Below are 18,902 nucleotides of genomic sequence, written 5' to 3' on the forward strand. Positions count from 1 at the left end.
TTGATCATTCCTTGGAAAGCACGGTGGCAGTCGGAACTTGTAGCACTGAGGATGAACGGGGAGTTGGTTTATCGCACGAAACTCTTTCTTAGGTGGCCGACGACCTTCCAGACCTCGAAAAGAACACCGTCAAACAGTCAAAACAGCTGGGTTTGATGCCTCTGTACCGTAGTTTCGACTGTGAGTCTGCCGGGGCACCCTTTCCCTCAAAACCGGGCCAAGGTGGTCCCTCACGTCGCCCAGAAAGGTCCACTACGTGTTCTCTTTGACCTCACACCTTTTGAAAGAATTTGAGGTCGCTGAGAGGGCCCTAAAAGAACTTGAAGCTCGAAAGTGAAGCGTCGTCTGCTCACAGCGATAGGCAGCACGCCCGGGAGAAGCGCGGTTGATCGCAGGACGCGGGCGAACACCGTACATCCGGAGGGGCCGGCTCGCAGGTCTGAGAGAAACTGGAGTTATAGGACAACTCAATCTTTGAGGTCAGTGCACTGGCGTGCATCATACGGGAACTACAAATTCGCCTTTTGGAAATTTCTTTTTTCACTTCACAAATACTGAGTTCCCAAGTTACGAATTTTGAGGATAATATCCAGGCATCGTTTTCAATCGTTTCGAATAATAAAACAATATATGATGTTGACCTGTAAGTTCTCATTTAAGCGCTGGTTAGTGGTATGGCGCAAACGCAAGCTGCGTATATCTGCTAATATCTCACTGCAATCCGAGCCAACACGTGCATCGTTCGCGCCTCGCGCAGTGTCTCACGTTTCAACACCGGAAACCAGCGTCTGGCGCTCCATCGCGTTCGTTCAGTGAGCGGGACGACTACAGGTTTTTGCGCCTATTCACTATCCATCGAATCAAAGCTCGGTGATTTGACGTCCCCTCGCTCTCTCCTGTCCTCCTCTCCCACACTTCCTTATTTTATAATCAAGTTGGGCATGGCATTATAGCGGGATTCCGCGCAAGACGTGTCTTCAATGAGTGACTGCTTACCTGTAGAATATCGTTGCTCCTCGGCCGTGCTGCCAGCGACGTGCTCGCAACGATTCCCAGACACATCATCTGGACACGTGCACGTTGGGAATCCACCATCTGTCCAGACCTTGCACTGGCCTCCGTTGAGACAAAACGAAGAAGGGCAACCTACCGCGACAGGTGGAAAAGCAGGCGGTCTATTTCGACTAGGCATAATATGTTGAACAGTGTGATCCCGTGTTGTCGGTTCGAAAGCGTTGTGATGTCGTTCCAGAACTTACGTTAATCACATAGTAGACAATACTTCTATAAAAAAAAAAAAAAAATTTAAAAAACGTACTAGGATCACGATATGCGCCCATTCGAAAACTGGAGCGTTAACTTTCAGTCAAAGTATTGGGGCGAGACAAAATACTGAATACATGGTCACATAAAAAAGGTCTGCGCAGTGGCACTCAATTCAGCGGTTCACTTTGCTGTTCCACAGTGCAGACATTTTGGGGGGTCGACAGTATTTTTAGCCTTGTTATTCGCCAAGTGGGTCAGCCTCCCCCCCCCCCCCCCCCCTGGCTTATTCGAGTGCTTGGTAAGAAAATAGACACTCCAGATTACTTAGAGTAGCTAATGGACCATTTAAAGAATACTCTGAAAATATGTATTTTCTTCAGCGGAACCTACAATTCTTCTTTTGAACAAGACAGTTCGGTATACGTTAATCTAATAATATTTGATCACAATTCTAATATTACAGGACAACAAAATGAATTCACCATTATTTGAAAAAGTGACCGCTAAATTTTCGATCAAATCAAACTTAAAAAATAAAAAAGTTCTGTCTCTTTGAGGAATGGTCTTTCGTACTCTCCATTATTTGTTTTAAAAGCTTCAAAACTGTGAAAAAGAGGCAAAAAGTGGCACTTTCAAAGTCTTCCAAATATGAATCGCCTCCAGCTCGCCTGTTTTTTTAGCATTTTATCCGTGTCCATTTTTAGTTTAGAATCTCGGAATACAAACGACCTGTCTTCTTAATACAGCAGTTTTCGAACACCATTATTCTGTCGGACACTTAGTTTTAGGCTTTCTTGATAAAAAAACTTGCTCAAACCAAGTGTTCCACTTGAAAGGGTGGGAGAAAGTAATGGTTACGAGCAATTTTAGAACTACCTAAAGTAATCGAACTAATCTTCGAATCACTTCTTAATAACTACAAATAACTACAGGAAAATAATTACAAAATTATTTTCCTGGCCAATTATGGATGAAGTACACACATAAAACAAAACACACTTCAGATAGCGTCCGGCCTTTCTGCATTCCCAAGTTTCTTTGATCGACAGCTAACTCAAACATTTTTAAAGGGATATGTAAATCAATGTCATTAACATGACATCTTACAGAGAAAGTATGTTAGACAACTATCACCAAGCGTCAAATTTGTCTTAGCGTTTTTCTTCAGAATCATGCACATAATGTCATATTGTTATTTTATTTGGAGTTAAAAAGGCACTCCACAGGTTTTTGGAGGAACCGCAAATTACTATATTTTCTGATTCCCCGACCATTACCTTTTCCGTAAGCTATTTAGTATGGCGAAATTCATAGCAGTCATTTTAAAATCGGCAAATGAAAATGATGTAGAAAACATTGAAATATACCCTCGCTTTTCAGTGCCGTGAGTTCAGTGGCAGGCAGGCGTGCCAGTCGAGCGAGCAGTTGAGGAGAAAAAAAAAAAAAGCCAATCATTTGTTCCGTGCTGGAGCGCAGGTACTGGAGCGAGCTTCCAAAGCTTTCATTTGACGCCATGAAATTGCTTCGATTCAGTCGGGAACGAATTCTAGAGTCCAAAGAGTGAACCCCTGCCTTCCACTTTATTACTTTTTCGTTGTTGCCAGTAGAAACTCAGGTTGAAAAACATGGTGAGTATCGAAACTGTAAATTCAATAAATTCGCCAGAAAACAAATATTTTTACCTAATATTTGGGATACTATTTTAGTGATGTTTGTGTTGTGGGTGAGTTTAGCGAAATTCCAATCAAGTGGGTGACTATTGAAAAACCTGTTGAGTATCCCTTTCAGATTTCCGCGCAATAGTAGGTAAACATTATCTTTCAAGTAGATAAAAGAATAGTCAGGTAAATCCTGCAAATGTGAATTGGTTTTAAAATAAAATCTGTTAGATAAGTCCGTCGAACCCCATTATCGCAAAGTATTTTTTCGGCAATTATATTCGCTGAATCACTTGCGTTTCTTGGACAGTGCATCGACCCATGCCGGTGTAATACAAAAGAGCCTTTTGCGAATATTATGTAATATTACATATATTATTCAGATATGAAACAAACGTTACAATTGGGCTTTATTTATCAATTCATTAAATGGTATTATGCCCACTCAAGCGAATGACGAAATGAAAAGAGGTCAGCTGGATATATGCAAAGTGCCTATGACACTTCAATTAACAAAGTGCCAAATCCAGAAACACGTATTGTTACGTTGCAAATATGGAAGCCTGCTGCTTGGTATCTCTGGAAAATGCTTTGGCTAGTAGCCCCAAAGCAGGTTTGCGTATCTGTGTAGCGCCCAAAAGGTATCCGCCAATTCAACAAAAAAAAGTGATGCTGCTTATTTTCTTGATGTCAAATCCACGCCAACGACTTGCTTTCGAGTTCTTTACATTGTACTTACTTCCGCAAAGAGTCTCGTCGGATCCGTCGCTGCAGTCGTTGTGGCCGTCGCACAGAAAGTCGCGGTTTATGCACCAGTCCGGTGACCCGCTTGGACAGAAGGCCAAGGACTTCTCGCACTTGTTGCGCCCACCTGCGGGCACAAGTGAAAGTGTTATCACAAAGGCATCTGGATTTGATATTTTACAAATCACGAAGAATATGCGGTACCACTAAAATAACAACCAGAACGCAGCAAGAATGCGTGTCCTGCAAGGTGTAGTGGTGCAGTCTGGTTTATTTAGTAATACTTTCAACTAGAGCTTCGTACCTCTGAATGTACAAGCGGGATAGCCGAAATCTAACAGGGACAATATATATATATATATATATATATATATATATATATATATATATGGCGTTTGCTCTCACCAGATCCAACAAACCACGCAAGGTAAATGCGTCGTGATCCTGCGGAGTTTTTTATTTCGTGATTGGTCTAGGCGGAGATAGGAAACACAAAAACGACGAGCACCCTGACGAGGCACCTTTGGCGCAGCTCGATAATGTTTCGTCGAATCGTGTCGTTGATTTCGGCCCATGTTCCCGAAAAACAGGAATACGCGAAATATATCTGCCAACGGGCAATCGTGGTTGTAACACAACAGGAACAATGGGAATGATTTCACAGTACGGGTGGCTGCATTTATTAAGTTCCGCACCGATTTACTGACGAACGCCATAGTGACATATAACAAACAACGTAGAACCTGGCGAATCCCAAAAATCATGTTTTTCCTCCGCAACCCAGGAGATTGTGGCACCACCCGACAAAAAAACGCTCTAAAGAAGCTCACTAAAGGAAAAGGCGGGACCACGATAGTAGGCAACCCTCCGTGTGTCTTAAGCTGTCGGTTATTATCGAACCAACGGCGCCTTTCCAGCGGTGCACGTGTACGTTTAACTTTCGTTGAATTATGTTTTTATAGTAACCATATTTCCGGTTGCGTTTACTCATTTCGTTTTGTACGGTGACAGACCTTTTAGGCGAGGTTTCTGCGTGGATCACCGTATATGTTTCCTGCGTGTAGGATCTCGTCGGAAGTCCTATCCGCAAGATTTGCCAATATCATTTCTTCGCCATTCGTCGCCGTGTCCCCTGGCGTCATGCGACACCTTGACGTAAAGTGCTACAGTCACGTCATAGGACGTATAGTGACATATCGTGACACATATACGTCACGTGACACAAGGACGTAACATTAAGATGTCAGGCATGCGGCTCAAGAATGCCACGCTACACCGTGACGTCGTATCTCGATATGGGCAGTTGTGGAATGCGACTGTATGTAGTTTTTATGCGTGCAGTGCTTCGGTAACCGCCGCCGTTTATTTGAACAACACAACGAGAAAGCGGGAGTTAAAAAAGTCTAATGTCATTTTATAAAATTGGTTCTACTAAACAATATTTATGGTAACACAATGTATGGTTAATATAATACAAAAAGCGATTCCAATGGTCGTTCTTGTTCAAAAGTAGATGGGGTTAGTTATCTTTTTTAGAGGCCCCAGCTTATACGAGCTCGACAAAACTGATGCTAACCCAGGTTGCACGCGAGAGAAACGTCCAACTTCGCGCAAGCTTCGCAATCGTGGCGCCTAACTTGGGCATAATATGGTTTTGCCTCCAAGATGTTCGTTTTTTCCACAATGACTTTTGAGATCATTTGGGGAGCTAGTTGGTTAAGCATAGTTTGATATGGGGAAGCGCGAGACTGAGAAGAAATGTAAATAGGGAGACAGGATGCAGTGCTCTCTCCGGTCTTCCTCTTTACGTTTCTCCACGTATCGCGCTTGCCCCCATTAAAATAGAGTGTTTCTTTTGCATTCTTTTTTTTTATTTTTCTTGGTCGTCATATAATATCCAAAGTGTAAAATTGAGTGAAAATAAAATCCCGGATGACAGCGAAACTAAACGGAATAAAGCCACAATGTTGCTCTTGTTGGCAATTTAGGCCCAAAGTTGTTACATCAATACCGAACAACCACAAATGAAGCCTATCTCTGGGTTTTGTTTACCCCTTCAGATCTCAAAGATGCCAGATGATAGCCGAACTACTCTCAGTGAAGCTGAACTGTAGTAATAGTTTGCAGATTTAGGGCCAAGATACCACAGACTCTAAAAAAAGAAGGTAATTTTAGGCTCTACATTGATTTCAAGTTTTGCAAGGCCCTAAACTAAGTGAAACCTCAAATTTCGGCCGGAAAATCTCCCCTACCGGGGCAATAACTAACTTTATGCACACGCAAAACATACCAACCTTAATAAATACCAGTGTCTTAATCTAATGGACATATTTGTAAAGTATTGAATGTGCGGCGTGTTTGGAGTTGCGCTGGGTGTTTATGGTGGTTTGTGATCCCAAGTGTTGCGCTATATCTTGAGAAGTTTAACGTATCTGAGCGTGATAGTTAAAGTTACCTTCTCAGTTTAGTCGGAAAAACTTCCCGCTGTATTTAGCGGTACTTACCGTGCCGCACATTATGTGTAAGCGCAAGGACACATGATTCAGTCAAGCTATTTATTATGGACTTTCCGCGTGGTGTGCTGTACACCATGCATTTTAATCAAACTAAAGTTTAGACCTTTGCGTTGCACTATTCTTGCACATTAATCTACGCACCTTGGGCTTAAACACGCTCCGTGTTGAAAAAGTTTAAGCTAACTAAATAAGGCATTTCATTTTTAAAGAATGTTGGCATTACCATAACGAAATCATTTTTCGCTAGACATATCAGTGGCAGCGTTTAAAAAAATCGCTTCCACAGGCAACGAGTCTGCTTTCTTGTCAGTAAAAAGAAAAAGGGTGATACTAACCGCACTTTTCATCCAGGCCGTTGGGGCAGTCTTGCACCCCGTCACAAAGTAGGCCCAACGGGATGCAGTTCTTGTTGTCTCGACAGTCAAACTCTTCAGAACTGCAGGTTGCAGCAGGAACTGTCGAAGGCTCGTCCGGTGAGGTGCTCCGTGCACTACTGGCTGCTCCAGGTGTTGTAATATCTCTAGGAGAGTCTGTAAAGAAAGGTAATGCCCTAGGACTTAAATTACATGTCCAACAGTTAGCTATAGATATTTCAGTAAAACAACATATACATATGCATAGCTCCTCCTTTTCGATACTACACAGTGTCGCTCAAGATTATTTGGTACATTGGTTCATAAGAAGTAGTCTAAAAAGAAATGTAGCATGATGGAACTTTGTTGAGGTTGTTAATGGACTCCTTTCTATATATCCCATGCCCGACGTGGTATATTTCACGCATGCGGATTAATTGCAGCTATTTTGAAGGCATGACGGCGAGCAATGGGCCAGCAGCCTTGAAGAGGTGGTGCGCAATCAAATCTTTGGTGAAGGAGCACGTTTTGTGAATATTTCAAGCACACTTTTGGAACCAAACGTTGTCACGGGCAAGAGTGTATAAAAGATGTCAACAGTTTATCTAAGCCCGACAGTTGCTAGCAAATGAACCACATGAACACAATCGTCAGACTCCAGTCACACCACTCATTCAATTCTACGCAAAGTGACCTTTTTAAACAATGCAAAGCTGCATAAACACGCAATAAGAATGCTTTGTAGCTTGATATAGTTTTCTGCTTGTGTGCAGCAATATATTTTTGGTTGGAATAGAACAGCCGGTAAACCCGTAAATGTCTTTTTAGTTAATATTTTTAGTTACATTAGGGTGGGACGGAAGGACTCACAAAAAGATTTTCCCATGCAGTGATTAAAATAACAAAGGTCCTTAATCATCGTCATGCATTGCACCTTGATGGCTCTTACGGGGCTAACGGGCATGTGTTCAATGTTAGATTTATACCTAGTGTTTTATTAGTATAATCACAATTTGATTCATTTTCGTATTTTAATAAAATCCACTATTATTTTTATCGAAACGATCCAGAACAAATTTGAAAGAAACACTAACTCATTACTCAGAGCAATGATCCTGGGTCCTCTGAACTCACGAAGATCGACACTTTCTTTGTCATAATTTATTCGACTCGCTAGTCTTACATATTCCTTGGAGAATTAGTTATAATTTTGTCACAGTTGACACAGTTTCTATTTATCCTAGTAGAAGGCGATATTGTGGAGAAAGAATGTTTCTGATGCCGTGAAGCATTTAAATACTTAACCATTACTTAACTGCAGGGCGAAAAAAATAAAAAAAAATGTTTCAGCCATGATTTATAATAAGCTTTAAATTGTAATTTTAATCAGACCGATATTACTATGGTGATTTATTAAAAAACATCTGAAAAATAATACCAAAATTATTTTAGAGCACAGCTCTTAGGTGCCCGTTTCTGCGCATAGTGACGTCGGCGTCACCGTCGCCGTCGTCGTAGCCGCGCGCGTTACGTTATGGGACGTCACAGGTCATTACGCCAATTCTATTCCCCGCTAAATATAGCAGAGAAACTGAATTGATTTCTAGGTCTGTGATGTCTTATAATGCTTTGGAATTAAAAAGCGCAAAGGACAGACATGGACATGAAGTAGACAGGACAGCGCTATACTGACAATTGGGGTTTCAATGGAAAAATAAAGCAGAGAAGGAAGAAGCGAAATAAATTACACGGAAGACATACATGACGAAAATAAAAGAAATAAATAAATGAAGTAGGAGCATCATAGCAATTGTAGATATAAATAAATATAAATGAATAAATAAAAACTAAAAATTAAAAACAATCTTAAAGACATTAAAAATAATTTTAACACACCTCAAGAGCTGCGCTTTAATTTCTCATTTTAACGACGCGTAATCGTCTGTAATGTTTGTTGACCAAATGGTAACCAGACGATGCTCTCTCTGTGCATTAAATCCATAAATAATTGAACAAGCAAGATCTATATCAGCTTGAAGGCAAGCAAAGAGATTGGTTTTCCAAGAAAATCGGAAAATAGAGTTTTTTTTCTACCGTTCAGTTTGTTCTTTAGTCACATAACGTCTCATTGCTTAGTAAGTAAAACGCGAAAGAAAAAGCAAATACAAAAAAATAATGTTCTATCGAAAAAAAGAATCGGAAAGCCAAAAATATCAATATTTATTTTCACTGACCTAAAATATAAAGCTGTGCTGTGTACTATTTAACTGTTCACTCATTAAAACACTTAATTATACAGCATTTTAAATACACCGTATCTCTTTCTTCGGCCTTTTTTTGAGCCGTCCGAGGAATTGATCAGTCAACCTAGCGATAAAATGCACTATTTTAAATGACTAAATTTATTTAAATCAAAGTAACATCCTTTAGAGAAAAAAATTTTAAAACAAATAAATATCATTTAACTCACTTAAAAATTACAATTTACCTAGATTAGCTCTCCTCTCTAGACTTTCTGAAATATTCATATAGCAATTCTTTCTAACAAATTTGCATATATGCCTAGTATACTGTGCACAGGCACAAAGCGTTATTTCTATACAAACAAACATTGCATATAGTTACATTTGGCAAGTATCCTTGAAAACAATTTTTAAATTATTTTGCGTTATGTACAGTACCGGTTATCAACCCTTTACCAGTTTCCCAAGTGGTTTCCAATTCTGGCACCCTCATCAGGTACCTTTGATATTATAGCCGCGTAAATATTAAATGTCAGGCATAATTGGGTAATCTAGCTGGTTTTACTGAACAAAAATATTGAAATATTGCTATACCTCATTATGTGGGGAAGCCACGCTTCTATATTCATACCTGTTTCTGTCGGAATCACAAATGTCACATCAGATGGTTGAGTTGAAGAGGAAGCTCCTGTTAAGGGCTCTGAAAAAGCAAGGTTATTTTTTTTTTCCTTTCGCAACTTTCAAAATGCATTAAATATTTTCAAAACCTGATTTTTTTGCACACCTAGGTAGGATCTATTCGTAACATGTACAACATTAGAACTACTTTGTCATGTGTGTTTATTGAAACCAAGCCACAAAACGTGGTACGATCAAGAGTGGCGCACTTGGATGTCTCCAGCAGATATAGAAACCGCCAGCACGTTTTGTAAGTTCTTTACGACATTATACAACGATCAACATCTGATTGTTTTCTTCTACATAATGTTTCCAAGCGCTGTTTGGGTGAAAAAAAAAATCACCATAAAACAACAAACTGAGTGCAATAAAACTTTTTTCAAAGGCGTCTTTATGTTGTGAATTCATCATACACAACATGCTATGACTGTAGATTTTAAAACGGCGTTTAAACCTTCGGGGTATGGTGGTTTTAAAGCGATCCCACAAAGAAGCGTAGTCTAAAGTGACACAAACAGTGGTATCAATCTGAAACCTCCGTGCTCAGTAGACTGATCGCGAGATTCCTCTCTGAAGAAAATAAAAATATTATCCTAAAGATGCACCATAGTTCTCTGGACGTATACTGTTGAGCAAGCGGTTTCAACAAGTTACGGCCAGTACTTCGTGGTTATAAAATATAAGCCCTAGGTTAAAGAAAAAAAATCATGCGCACATTTGAGTTAGAACTTAAGAGGAGGTAAAGTTTTTTTTTATTAATTGCGATCTTCTTTTGTAAGCTGTCATTGCCCAAAAAGTGTGGCGGTGCATTACTGAAACCACTGTACCAAGCATGTAAACTTCGGAACCTGAAATAACTAAAAATACTGTACTTATAAACACCTCGAATCGTATGACCCATCTGTATTCGTAGCATATACCATCAACAACGGTTCCTCCTGTTTTAATTTTCTTAATATACTTTTGCTGTCAAACCGTTTATTTTCAAAATTTTCCAAATTATTTCATGAGAAAAAAGGCAATATTTCGATTTTGAAACGTTTACCTTTGCCGCTATTTTTTTGTGCGGTGTGGTACAGTGGTTTGGCAATTCTACCACCACATTTGAACATCAGAAAAATCACCAATTGAGCGGGAAATGTTTAAAGCTTATTCGGGGGATTTACTACAACCATGCAGAAACTTGTATGTTTAAAGCTCTTTATGAAATTCACCCGTATGTTCAAGGATTATAATGCCGTGCGTGCAGCTTGCCAAGTAGGCAGCGCGGCAGTGCATCCTAACGGTTATCCAGCCTGCCTCCCACGCGAAGTGCCAGGGTTCTATTCCTGGGAGCGAAACGTCAATTGTTTATCCTTGCAATTTAGTGTTCTAGTAAATTCGAGAATCCTGTTACTTGTTCGAGGTGCGACCGTTCTCGTCGTCGAACCTTCTGGGCCGATTGTTCCAGAAGCCAACGCGTGTACATGAGGGGCTCGCTCCGCATGACGACCGTGAGTCAGTCTTGCCCTAGCGTTCGAATCTGCTGTTACGCCGACTTCAAAACCTGCGACGCTCTGCTGTTATCTTCAGTTTCCTTTTTGTTTTTGGCACCAGTTGGCTTCATTAAAAGTTTCAGTTTCCCCCAGTTATTTCTTGTTTCCTCGCCTGTTCCTTCGATAAGTTATACTTTTTTCAATGCACAAGGAAAACGGGAAAATGTCTTGCTGAAGCAGCCACTCGCCGATGGCACAACATAGAGCAAGAAATATTAAAGAGTTTTTAGAACAACCGAATTCCAGCCCAGCAGATCCGAGCTTGTGTGGTACTGCCTCAACCAGACAGTTTGTACCGCTTTCTTTACTGTGCATAAAAAGCAGGACTTCGAAGGCTTAAGTTTTTGCCTAGCTCCCACAATCGTTAAATTTTGATATGGTAAATCGATCACCTAAGCACATCTCGCAAAACCTATTAGTGAACTTCATTCAGTGGGTTATTTCTTTTAAATTTTGTTAGGGCTTATAAAGTTCGAAAGCACTGTGTAGTGTAGAGAGTGGCGTATATTTAATTCCACAGTCCGCACCCGGTGTATCATTCGTAGGGGTCAATTCCACCAGAAGAATTTTGTTCCCCAAATTGATCGCCCTCACTGCATAGTGAACTTGGCTCGTTAGGGAGACAACCTAAAAGTGCCTGGAGATCTTTATAACGGCAATAGTACGAACAACTGGTCCTAAAGGGACAATGACACCCACAATCATTTTTTGCGAGGCAATTTATTATAGAGTCAGAGGACAGCCCAATCAATATTTCGCTACAGCGTCATGCATGTCTTTAATGAAGTAAAAAAACGCAACTGCTCGAATCCGGGACTGAAACTGGGCTGGGGAGGAAGTAGAAATATAGAGGAGAGATTTGGCCTAAGTCAAGTGGCTATGCAACTTTTTGTTTCTTCAACCAAAATTTTGGCGGCTAATAAGGAGCCACAAAAAATGGGCATCATATTCAGTTCCTTTGTCCAATATTGAGTGTGTAAGCCATAATGTATTTCCCCGAAAAATGCATAGTTTTCGAATATTCTTTTAACAGAAATTCAGCACAATATAATAGGTCGTATTTTTGTAAAGAGTACTAGATATATCTAACATAAGTTGGTACTATGCATTTAGAAAACTAGACTTCGCATTGATCATTGTGCTTTCAATGGCCTCTGATTTGACCCTCAGTCACACTGTTATGGTACATTGTTTGATTCAATTGCAACGGTCAATTGCATGGTGCATCGTATCAATGCATTCTTTGAACTTTTTCAAATATTTTAGCGTCATATATTATCATTTACGAGCCAAGAACCTTCCCTGCATACGCAATTTTGATAACAGGCACTTCGCTGGAAATAAGTGACAAGGGAAACAGCTTACTGCAGCTTGTGCCACATCTGTCTTGGACTGCACTCAAAAGCCACTTCTCGTCACGTGTGAAAGCGTAAAGAAACAGCATAAAAACTATACCTAGCTTTTATAAAAAAATCGATCTCAATTGTTAGAACAATATTGTCAATCAAATAAAACAATAATATCTAATCCTAGCACCACATGAAGCAAAACGTTTCGCAAGAATAGTGAATACGAAACAAACTATTGAGAAGCGTTGGACTCCCAACATAAATACTTTTTTTTGTAATAATGAACTAAACTAAGTTAATAAAGGTCAAGAGAAGCAAGCGTTCTGTGATATGTTCAAACGATGTGTGCAGCTGGCTTAAATGTCTAAGGCCCCAAAACCATTTAACAGCATTCACGCGCTTACAGTTCTGGAACGCGTAATGACTCACCGTCAGTTGGCGCCAGTGGTCCCTTAGAGCAGGGTCCTGAGAATACTTCAATGTCATCAATGGCAACATCGCTCTTTTTTCCCGTGCCGGGAGAACCAAAAATACGAATCTAGAAAAAAAGATAACAAGGTAAATCAGATTGTGCCTGATGACGAGCCGATATTTCCCGTAATTCCGAGAATAGTCACAAAGGTATCAGGGAAGCTCTGGTATTTCAAAGCGGAAAAGGTATCTCATAATGCTTCGAGAGCCTAAGTGATATTAAAAATAATTAGAGAAGCTTAGATGCTTTACAAAGCATTCCGACATGTCATTTAAGTTCATTCGCGAAGTCTGTACCACAAATTGCTTTGAACACCCAGCACTGTTTCGACAGGTATAAGCATGTAGGCACGAGAGCTACCATGGCTGCTCATGCCAAAACAACTAGATCACTTACTTTATTATTCCATGTCATTAAATTTTGAAATTGTATTTCTTCCCTTTCCTAAAAATCGTTTATTGTCCTGAAAGTTTCTAACATTTTTTTGTGCTCGAGAAAATGGACAATATATTGGTGGCAATGCAATTGTGACGTTATTCTGAAACTGTCAAACTCAGTCTATGCAAACGATTGCCGCATAATATAGAGCACATAATGTGCACTCAAATAAAGCAAGCAATTCAAAAGTTCCCCATCAGTTCGTATGGTATGCAAGTCTAGAAAATGTTGTCCGTCACACTATTGATCACCCAGCGAATGTACGCGATATGAAAAATCTCATGAAAAGGTAACTGTTTTATATTCTCAAATATACCATAGAAATATCAAAATACCTGCTGCCTCCTAAAATGTCTAGTGCATATTCGAAGTGTGTGTTATTTTATGTATCCAAGGTAGCTTATAAATTCTAAATATTTTTATGCTTTTCGCGTTTTATTTTTAACACCATAAATCTTAAATATATTCAAGGTTCAGTTCACTTCTTTCTCCCTGCGTACATGTCTCAAAAATAGATGATATTTGAATTCTGACAGTATACATATTGTGAAAATATAATTTATGGGCGGAAATACAATTTATTAACATGTGAGAAAAATTTAGTTTGGCATTCCTGCTAGAGCATGACCTCAATGCGGGATTCACAACGAAAAATGTCACAATAGAATGTAGGGGGCTACGCACCCACAGATCCATCTCTTTTATTCTTATAAGAACGATGGATCTGTGGGTGCGTTGCACACTACAAGAAGTACACACAAAACAGATATTACTCACTGTGTAGAGTGACGGGAGGCTTTTCACATCTTGTTCAAACAATGTCCATTCATTAGTTTTTGGTGCAGATAATCCTCGCTTGTACAAAACTGTTTGCGATAGGTCTCTAATTTGTAGAAAGACGCTGGCATCACCTTGAAGCAGGAAAAAATATCACCACAAATATCAGTAAAAAATTTGCGTGCCCACTTAAAATAAATATATTATGGTGCTTATCATGTGTGGTAATTAAACCCTTAAGAGTACCTGGAAAAAATTGTGTTGCGTGTTTATTTAGACTGCCGGGAGTTAATCACACCCCAATCGGAGCCTTATTCTCAGCTGACGATCAAATATTTTGCCTGTGCAGTACCACTGCTAAACTGGGGTCTTTAGAGTGCATTACATAGTAGTGATAGAGGACCACAGTCCGGTACGATACTCATGTATACTTCCCGGTCGACAAAGGTAATCCCAGATTTGTAGCCCGTATATATAAGATGTGTTTCGCAAAAAGCTCAAACTCCATGAGAATGTGACTTCAGTGGTGGTGATGAAATTTGAACGTTAGATCAGGTGGCATTTCCTCGATCAAAAGACTTAAAAAAAATTGTTAATGAGGCGAATGAGCCGAGTGGGCGCCTATGAACTTTATTTCAGTGAAAGAACGGGCCACCTTAGAAAGATGGTACTAATTTCTTTCATGCCGAGAAGTTTTTTTTCATGGAGAGGCACCCACAATCTTATATTTTTATTTGATTAAAATTATGCTGAGGTGGACGTCGTCTGATAGAGACATTCTGTTTTCTTTAGTTTTTTCTCATCCAGGTAATGTAGACTTCTCAAAGTTTCGCATTGCATAATTACCGCTAGGGTCACATTCTGGCGAACTTCCAGCTTTCTGCGAAGCGTAGTTTGTTTATTAGGTCTCAAAAGCCGGGTTTTTTTGCGATCGGAATCTATAAATTTAAACAGGCCGGTATGGAGAATCAATGCGTGATTCCTGCCGTCTGCAACGCAAGCTATCTCTTCAAGCGCTTAGGAGTCAGTGAAAAGTTGAGTATATTCTTAAAACGACGCCTTACGATGAGAATTTTCAAACGGTAGTTGTTGTAGCCTATTATTACTCTCTGCACAAAAATACATACATATCCTTTGAAATATCTGTCTCAATTCTGAAAATGTTTGAAGGTAAGTTCTGTGAAGGTTGTCATAGCGGTAGACACTTGAAACTAAAAAAGAGCAGAGCGTGAATTATGGTGTTCAAGCTCATCACTTTCTGATTGGTTTTTCGGCGTTCTTATGAACTAATACCGTCATCTCATTGGCTGCTGGGCGACTAAGAGATGCGCTGTACCCGCCAAGGCCTGCGTTTCTTAAGATGACAGTGACACTAGTTGGCTTGAAGTGCGACTAGCCGTGTTCCAGTCTCTACAAAGTTTTAGTACACTGTACACCTCGCGAAAAAAATGGCATGCACGACACCGTTGTATACACCAACTCATATATACAAACAAACCGGAGCACCCCCAGCACATGCCACCGGCGCCGCGCATGCGCGGTGGACGGTGGGCAAGAAGCCCGTCGTCGCCCGAAACAAACCATTGAATTGAGTTGTTGTCGGCGTCGGTGGAAGTCCCCGTGCTCCTTTTAGCGTTGGAATTGTTGATTCTACGTCCTCCTAACAATGTCTGACTACTTGAGCGGCTTCAGCAAAATGAACGAGGGAAAACTTTGCGTGAATAATGTGACGTGCGGCGATTCATTTCACTTGGACGCCGCAGAATGGGCGCTAAAGCCTGACTCCCACGATGTGATTCTGCTCGCGGTTTTCAGTTGCGACGTCACTCAGGCTGCAAACGCGTGGGCCGTAGCTGCGATGGTGGACGTCGATACTTAAAACCGCAAGTAGAATCGGGCATTACAAGTCTGTGATGACCGCTGGTAACAACAATCAACATCTTGTATCTACTGTTTACACTGAGCCTAATTAGCCCAACCAACCTTCAAACTTAAAAGTGTCTTGAGGCCTGCACTTACTTCTTACCGCAATTACCGGGTCAATGTTTGATTTACGGGCCGCTGTCGTTTGAACAAGCAGACGACAAAAAGTGGACACGTTTGAAAGAGCAGACGACAGTTCGAACGCATGCGCAATGGAGTTTGGGTAAAAAGCACCGTGTCTCGCGTCAACAGACCATTGGGTTTTTCACGTTGTCGGCGTCTGTGTGAGTCTGCATACTCTTATTCGAGTTGGAATTTTCGATTCTACGTCCTCATAGCAATGTCTTACCACTTTTGTCGCCTGAGCGAAATTATCAAAGCTCCTAACGCCGCTAAACACTGCGTAAATAGTTTGACGTGCGGCGATTCATTTGAGTGATCGCCGCAGAATGGACACCAATACTATGATGAGATTCTTCTAGCTATTTTGAGTCGCGACGTCTTTCGTCATGCGAAAGTGTAGAAGGAAGCGGCGATGATCGAAGTCGATACTGAAAATCGGAAGCGGGAACAGACCAAACGTAACAAGAACTGGTACCAATGATCAACATCTTATATCTGCTGTTTACACCGAGACTACTTAAGTCTTCTGAGGCCTGCAATTACTTCTTATTGCAATCACCGGGTCAAAGTTTGGTCTACAGGCCGCTTTGGTTTGAACGAGCAGACGACAAAAAGCAGACTAGTTTAAAAGAGCACACGAAAGTTCGAACGATCAGGGAGCCGTGTATATTTGAAGACGCCCTGAACCCGTGGGTGGTTCGGACAACTTGGCGGTTTTCTCTCGTTCATGTTGGAACAAAACAAATACATCTGGCGACCAGAAAGTGTTGCCCGTTCAAGCAATCGTAGTTCGACAGCGTCTGGTTTGTCCTTTTCACGGCTACTATCTACGTTCTCGGACGAATGGAGGGGGCAGAAAAACATGAAAACTAATCTTCAAACCTTTCCAGACTCTCTCGGTACAGCCCCCGTCGCAGCATTTTGACGAGATGGCAGGTTTTTTGTCTGGTTTCTTCCTAAAGAACACAGGAATGCATGTCTCGCACGGCGACTTCTGCCCGCTGCCCCAGACCGGAAGTGCGCCCGACGCGCCACCACCGTGGCGTGACGTAGGAGAGTTGAGTTCGTGTATAGTCAGGTAAGCATCCAGTATTGTATCAACACTTGTCTTAAGCCACTTACAATAAAGCGAATGACGTCCCTTTTTATTTTCATTGGTGGATAGCGGTGCGCAGAAACTCTAATTCTGCTGGTGTCTACACTTCTCTCGGTAATATTTTGTAGCGAGCAAAAAAATCAAACGCAGTCGCGCTCAGTAGTATCGTGTCGTGCCCTGCGTAGTTTCCGGACTTCAATAGATTTGTTCACTGATATGCTAAAAAGATTCGCCTAAGAATGGCACTGCAAATCTCACTAACACTTTTTAGGCGCATGAATGAGATACCTACAACACTAAATTAACTTTCCTAGAAAAACAGGCAGCATTTATTGTAATGTTTTTGCCACGAAACACATTTTCAACCAAAAGCATCCTCAAACTTCTATTTTATCATGTTGACGCTAAAAAAAGACGCATTATTAATAATAAATTTAATCACAGACTCATTCTCGCGTTTTAAATTACGCTCTAGAAGTATTTCTTGGTAAAGATTACTTGGCCTCATGCGTGATCTATCCAGATTATTATAATGACTTCAGAGCTAGATCCCCACTCTACGCAATTCATATGTCAAAGTTTAGGTCCTTAGTCTCACCAAGAATCCAGAACATTGACTTTCGAATGATTTTATTATGAAGATAATAAGAAACCCTAATAGCTTGCACGGATACTTTTCTTAATATTGCGGTTTAATGGGCATTACAGGAGCCTAAATTGCTTCAAAATATCCCCTAATCAGTATTTTATTCTCGTGCATTTTTCAAATCATCTAAGCGATCAACTTTATAATTTTAGGAGCCTGTAGAACTATTTATTTTTACAATATATTTTACACGATCTTGCTTCCATAGACCCCTTTCGTGAAGGCAAATGGCCAAGTTCGCACTCCGTCGTGTGTCGGAACCCGCCCCTCAGACTCATTTCTTCGCCTATCTCTTTCCGTTATCTGCACCTTATTCTTGTTACTAGCATAAGTGTTTGATACAATTGAAAACGAGCGTGTTGGTTAATTGATACAAAACTTGAAAGTATAAAACAGAGAGGATGTCCTGCTCCTGTCCTCGTCCTCTCTGTTTTATACTTTAAAGTTTTGTATAAGTGTTTGACATGTGTTTCTGTGCCCCGACGAACTCTTTGCGTGAGCCAGTTTTTTGCACAACAAGAACAGCCCATGGCAGCAACACACACACAGGACAAACACCCAGAAACAAAGAGCACTGACTTACAACATGATACGAAGCACGACTGCTTAGTATTCTTCGTAACGAGAGACGCAGCAATATTTGTTGTATCTCACCTGGCATCTAATCCCTTCATTTCCCAAAGAGTGTAGCTGTTTCTTTGATAACGTCAAGGATAGGGCGCTGATATTAACGTCAAGGATAGGGCACTAATGATCTCTCCAGTGGGATTCTGGCTACCTCCCCAGCAGCACCAGAAAGTGAATTTCGATCGGCCGACGGTTGGCCAGTGTCTGGACAGCTTGGCCACTTTAAGTGCTTGGCCGCCGGAGACATAAACAAGGCCGGCAAGGGTCCGGCCACAAACTAGCTGTTTTTAGCTTGTCCGCCGGAGACATAAACACTGCCGGCAAGCGCCTGGCCAGAAGTGCTCATTTTCAGCTTGGACGCCGGAGACATAAACACGGCCGGCAAGTGTTCGGCCAGCAGTGGTGATTTTCAGCTTGGCCGCTGGGGACATAAGCACGGTCGGCAAGTGTTTGGCCAG

The 18,902-nt window shown here is 41.0% G+C and overlaps 1 protein-coding gene across 1 annotated transcript in view; it reads right to left on the reverse strand.

The window, feature by feature from the left end:
• The window catches only part of LOC8039626 (MAM and LDL-receptor class A domain-containing protein 2), a 297,389-nt gene that overhangs the window by 8,088 nt on the left and 270,399 nt on the right, over window positions 1–18,902 (reverse strand). The window contains exons 55-60 of the mRNA XM_040210496.1: window positions 14,030–14,163; window positions 12,772–12,880; window positions 9,412–9,480; window positions 6,520–6,714; window positions 3,664–3,795; window positions 997–1,146 (exon numbers count right to left, since the gene is read on the reverse strand). Coding sequence (XP_040066430.1) covers window positions 997–1,146; window positions 3,664–3,795; window positions 6,520–6,714; window positions 9,412–9,480; window positions 12,772–12,880; window positions 14,030–14,163 — 789 coding nt within the window. The remainder of the gene's footprint in view (window positions 1–996; window positions 1,147–3,663; window positions 3,796–6,519; window positions 6,715–9,411; window positions 9,481–12,771; window positions 12,881–14,029; window positions 14,164–18,902) is intronic.

This window comes from Ixodes scapularis, unplaced genomic scaffold, assembly GCF_016920785.2.
Source record: "Ixodes scapularis isolate PalLabHiFi unplaced genomic scaffold, ASM1692078v2 PGA_scaffold6__148_contigs__length_123643588, whole genome shotgun sequence".
NCBI classification, from domain to species: Eukaryota; Metazoa; Arthropoda; class Arachnida; order Ixodida; family Ixodidae; genus Ixodes; species Ixodes scapularis.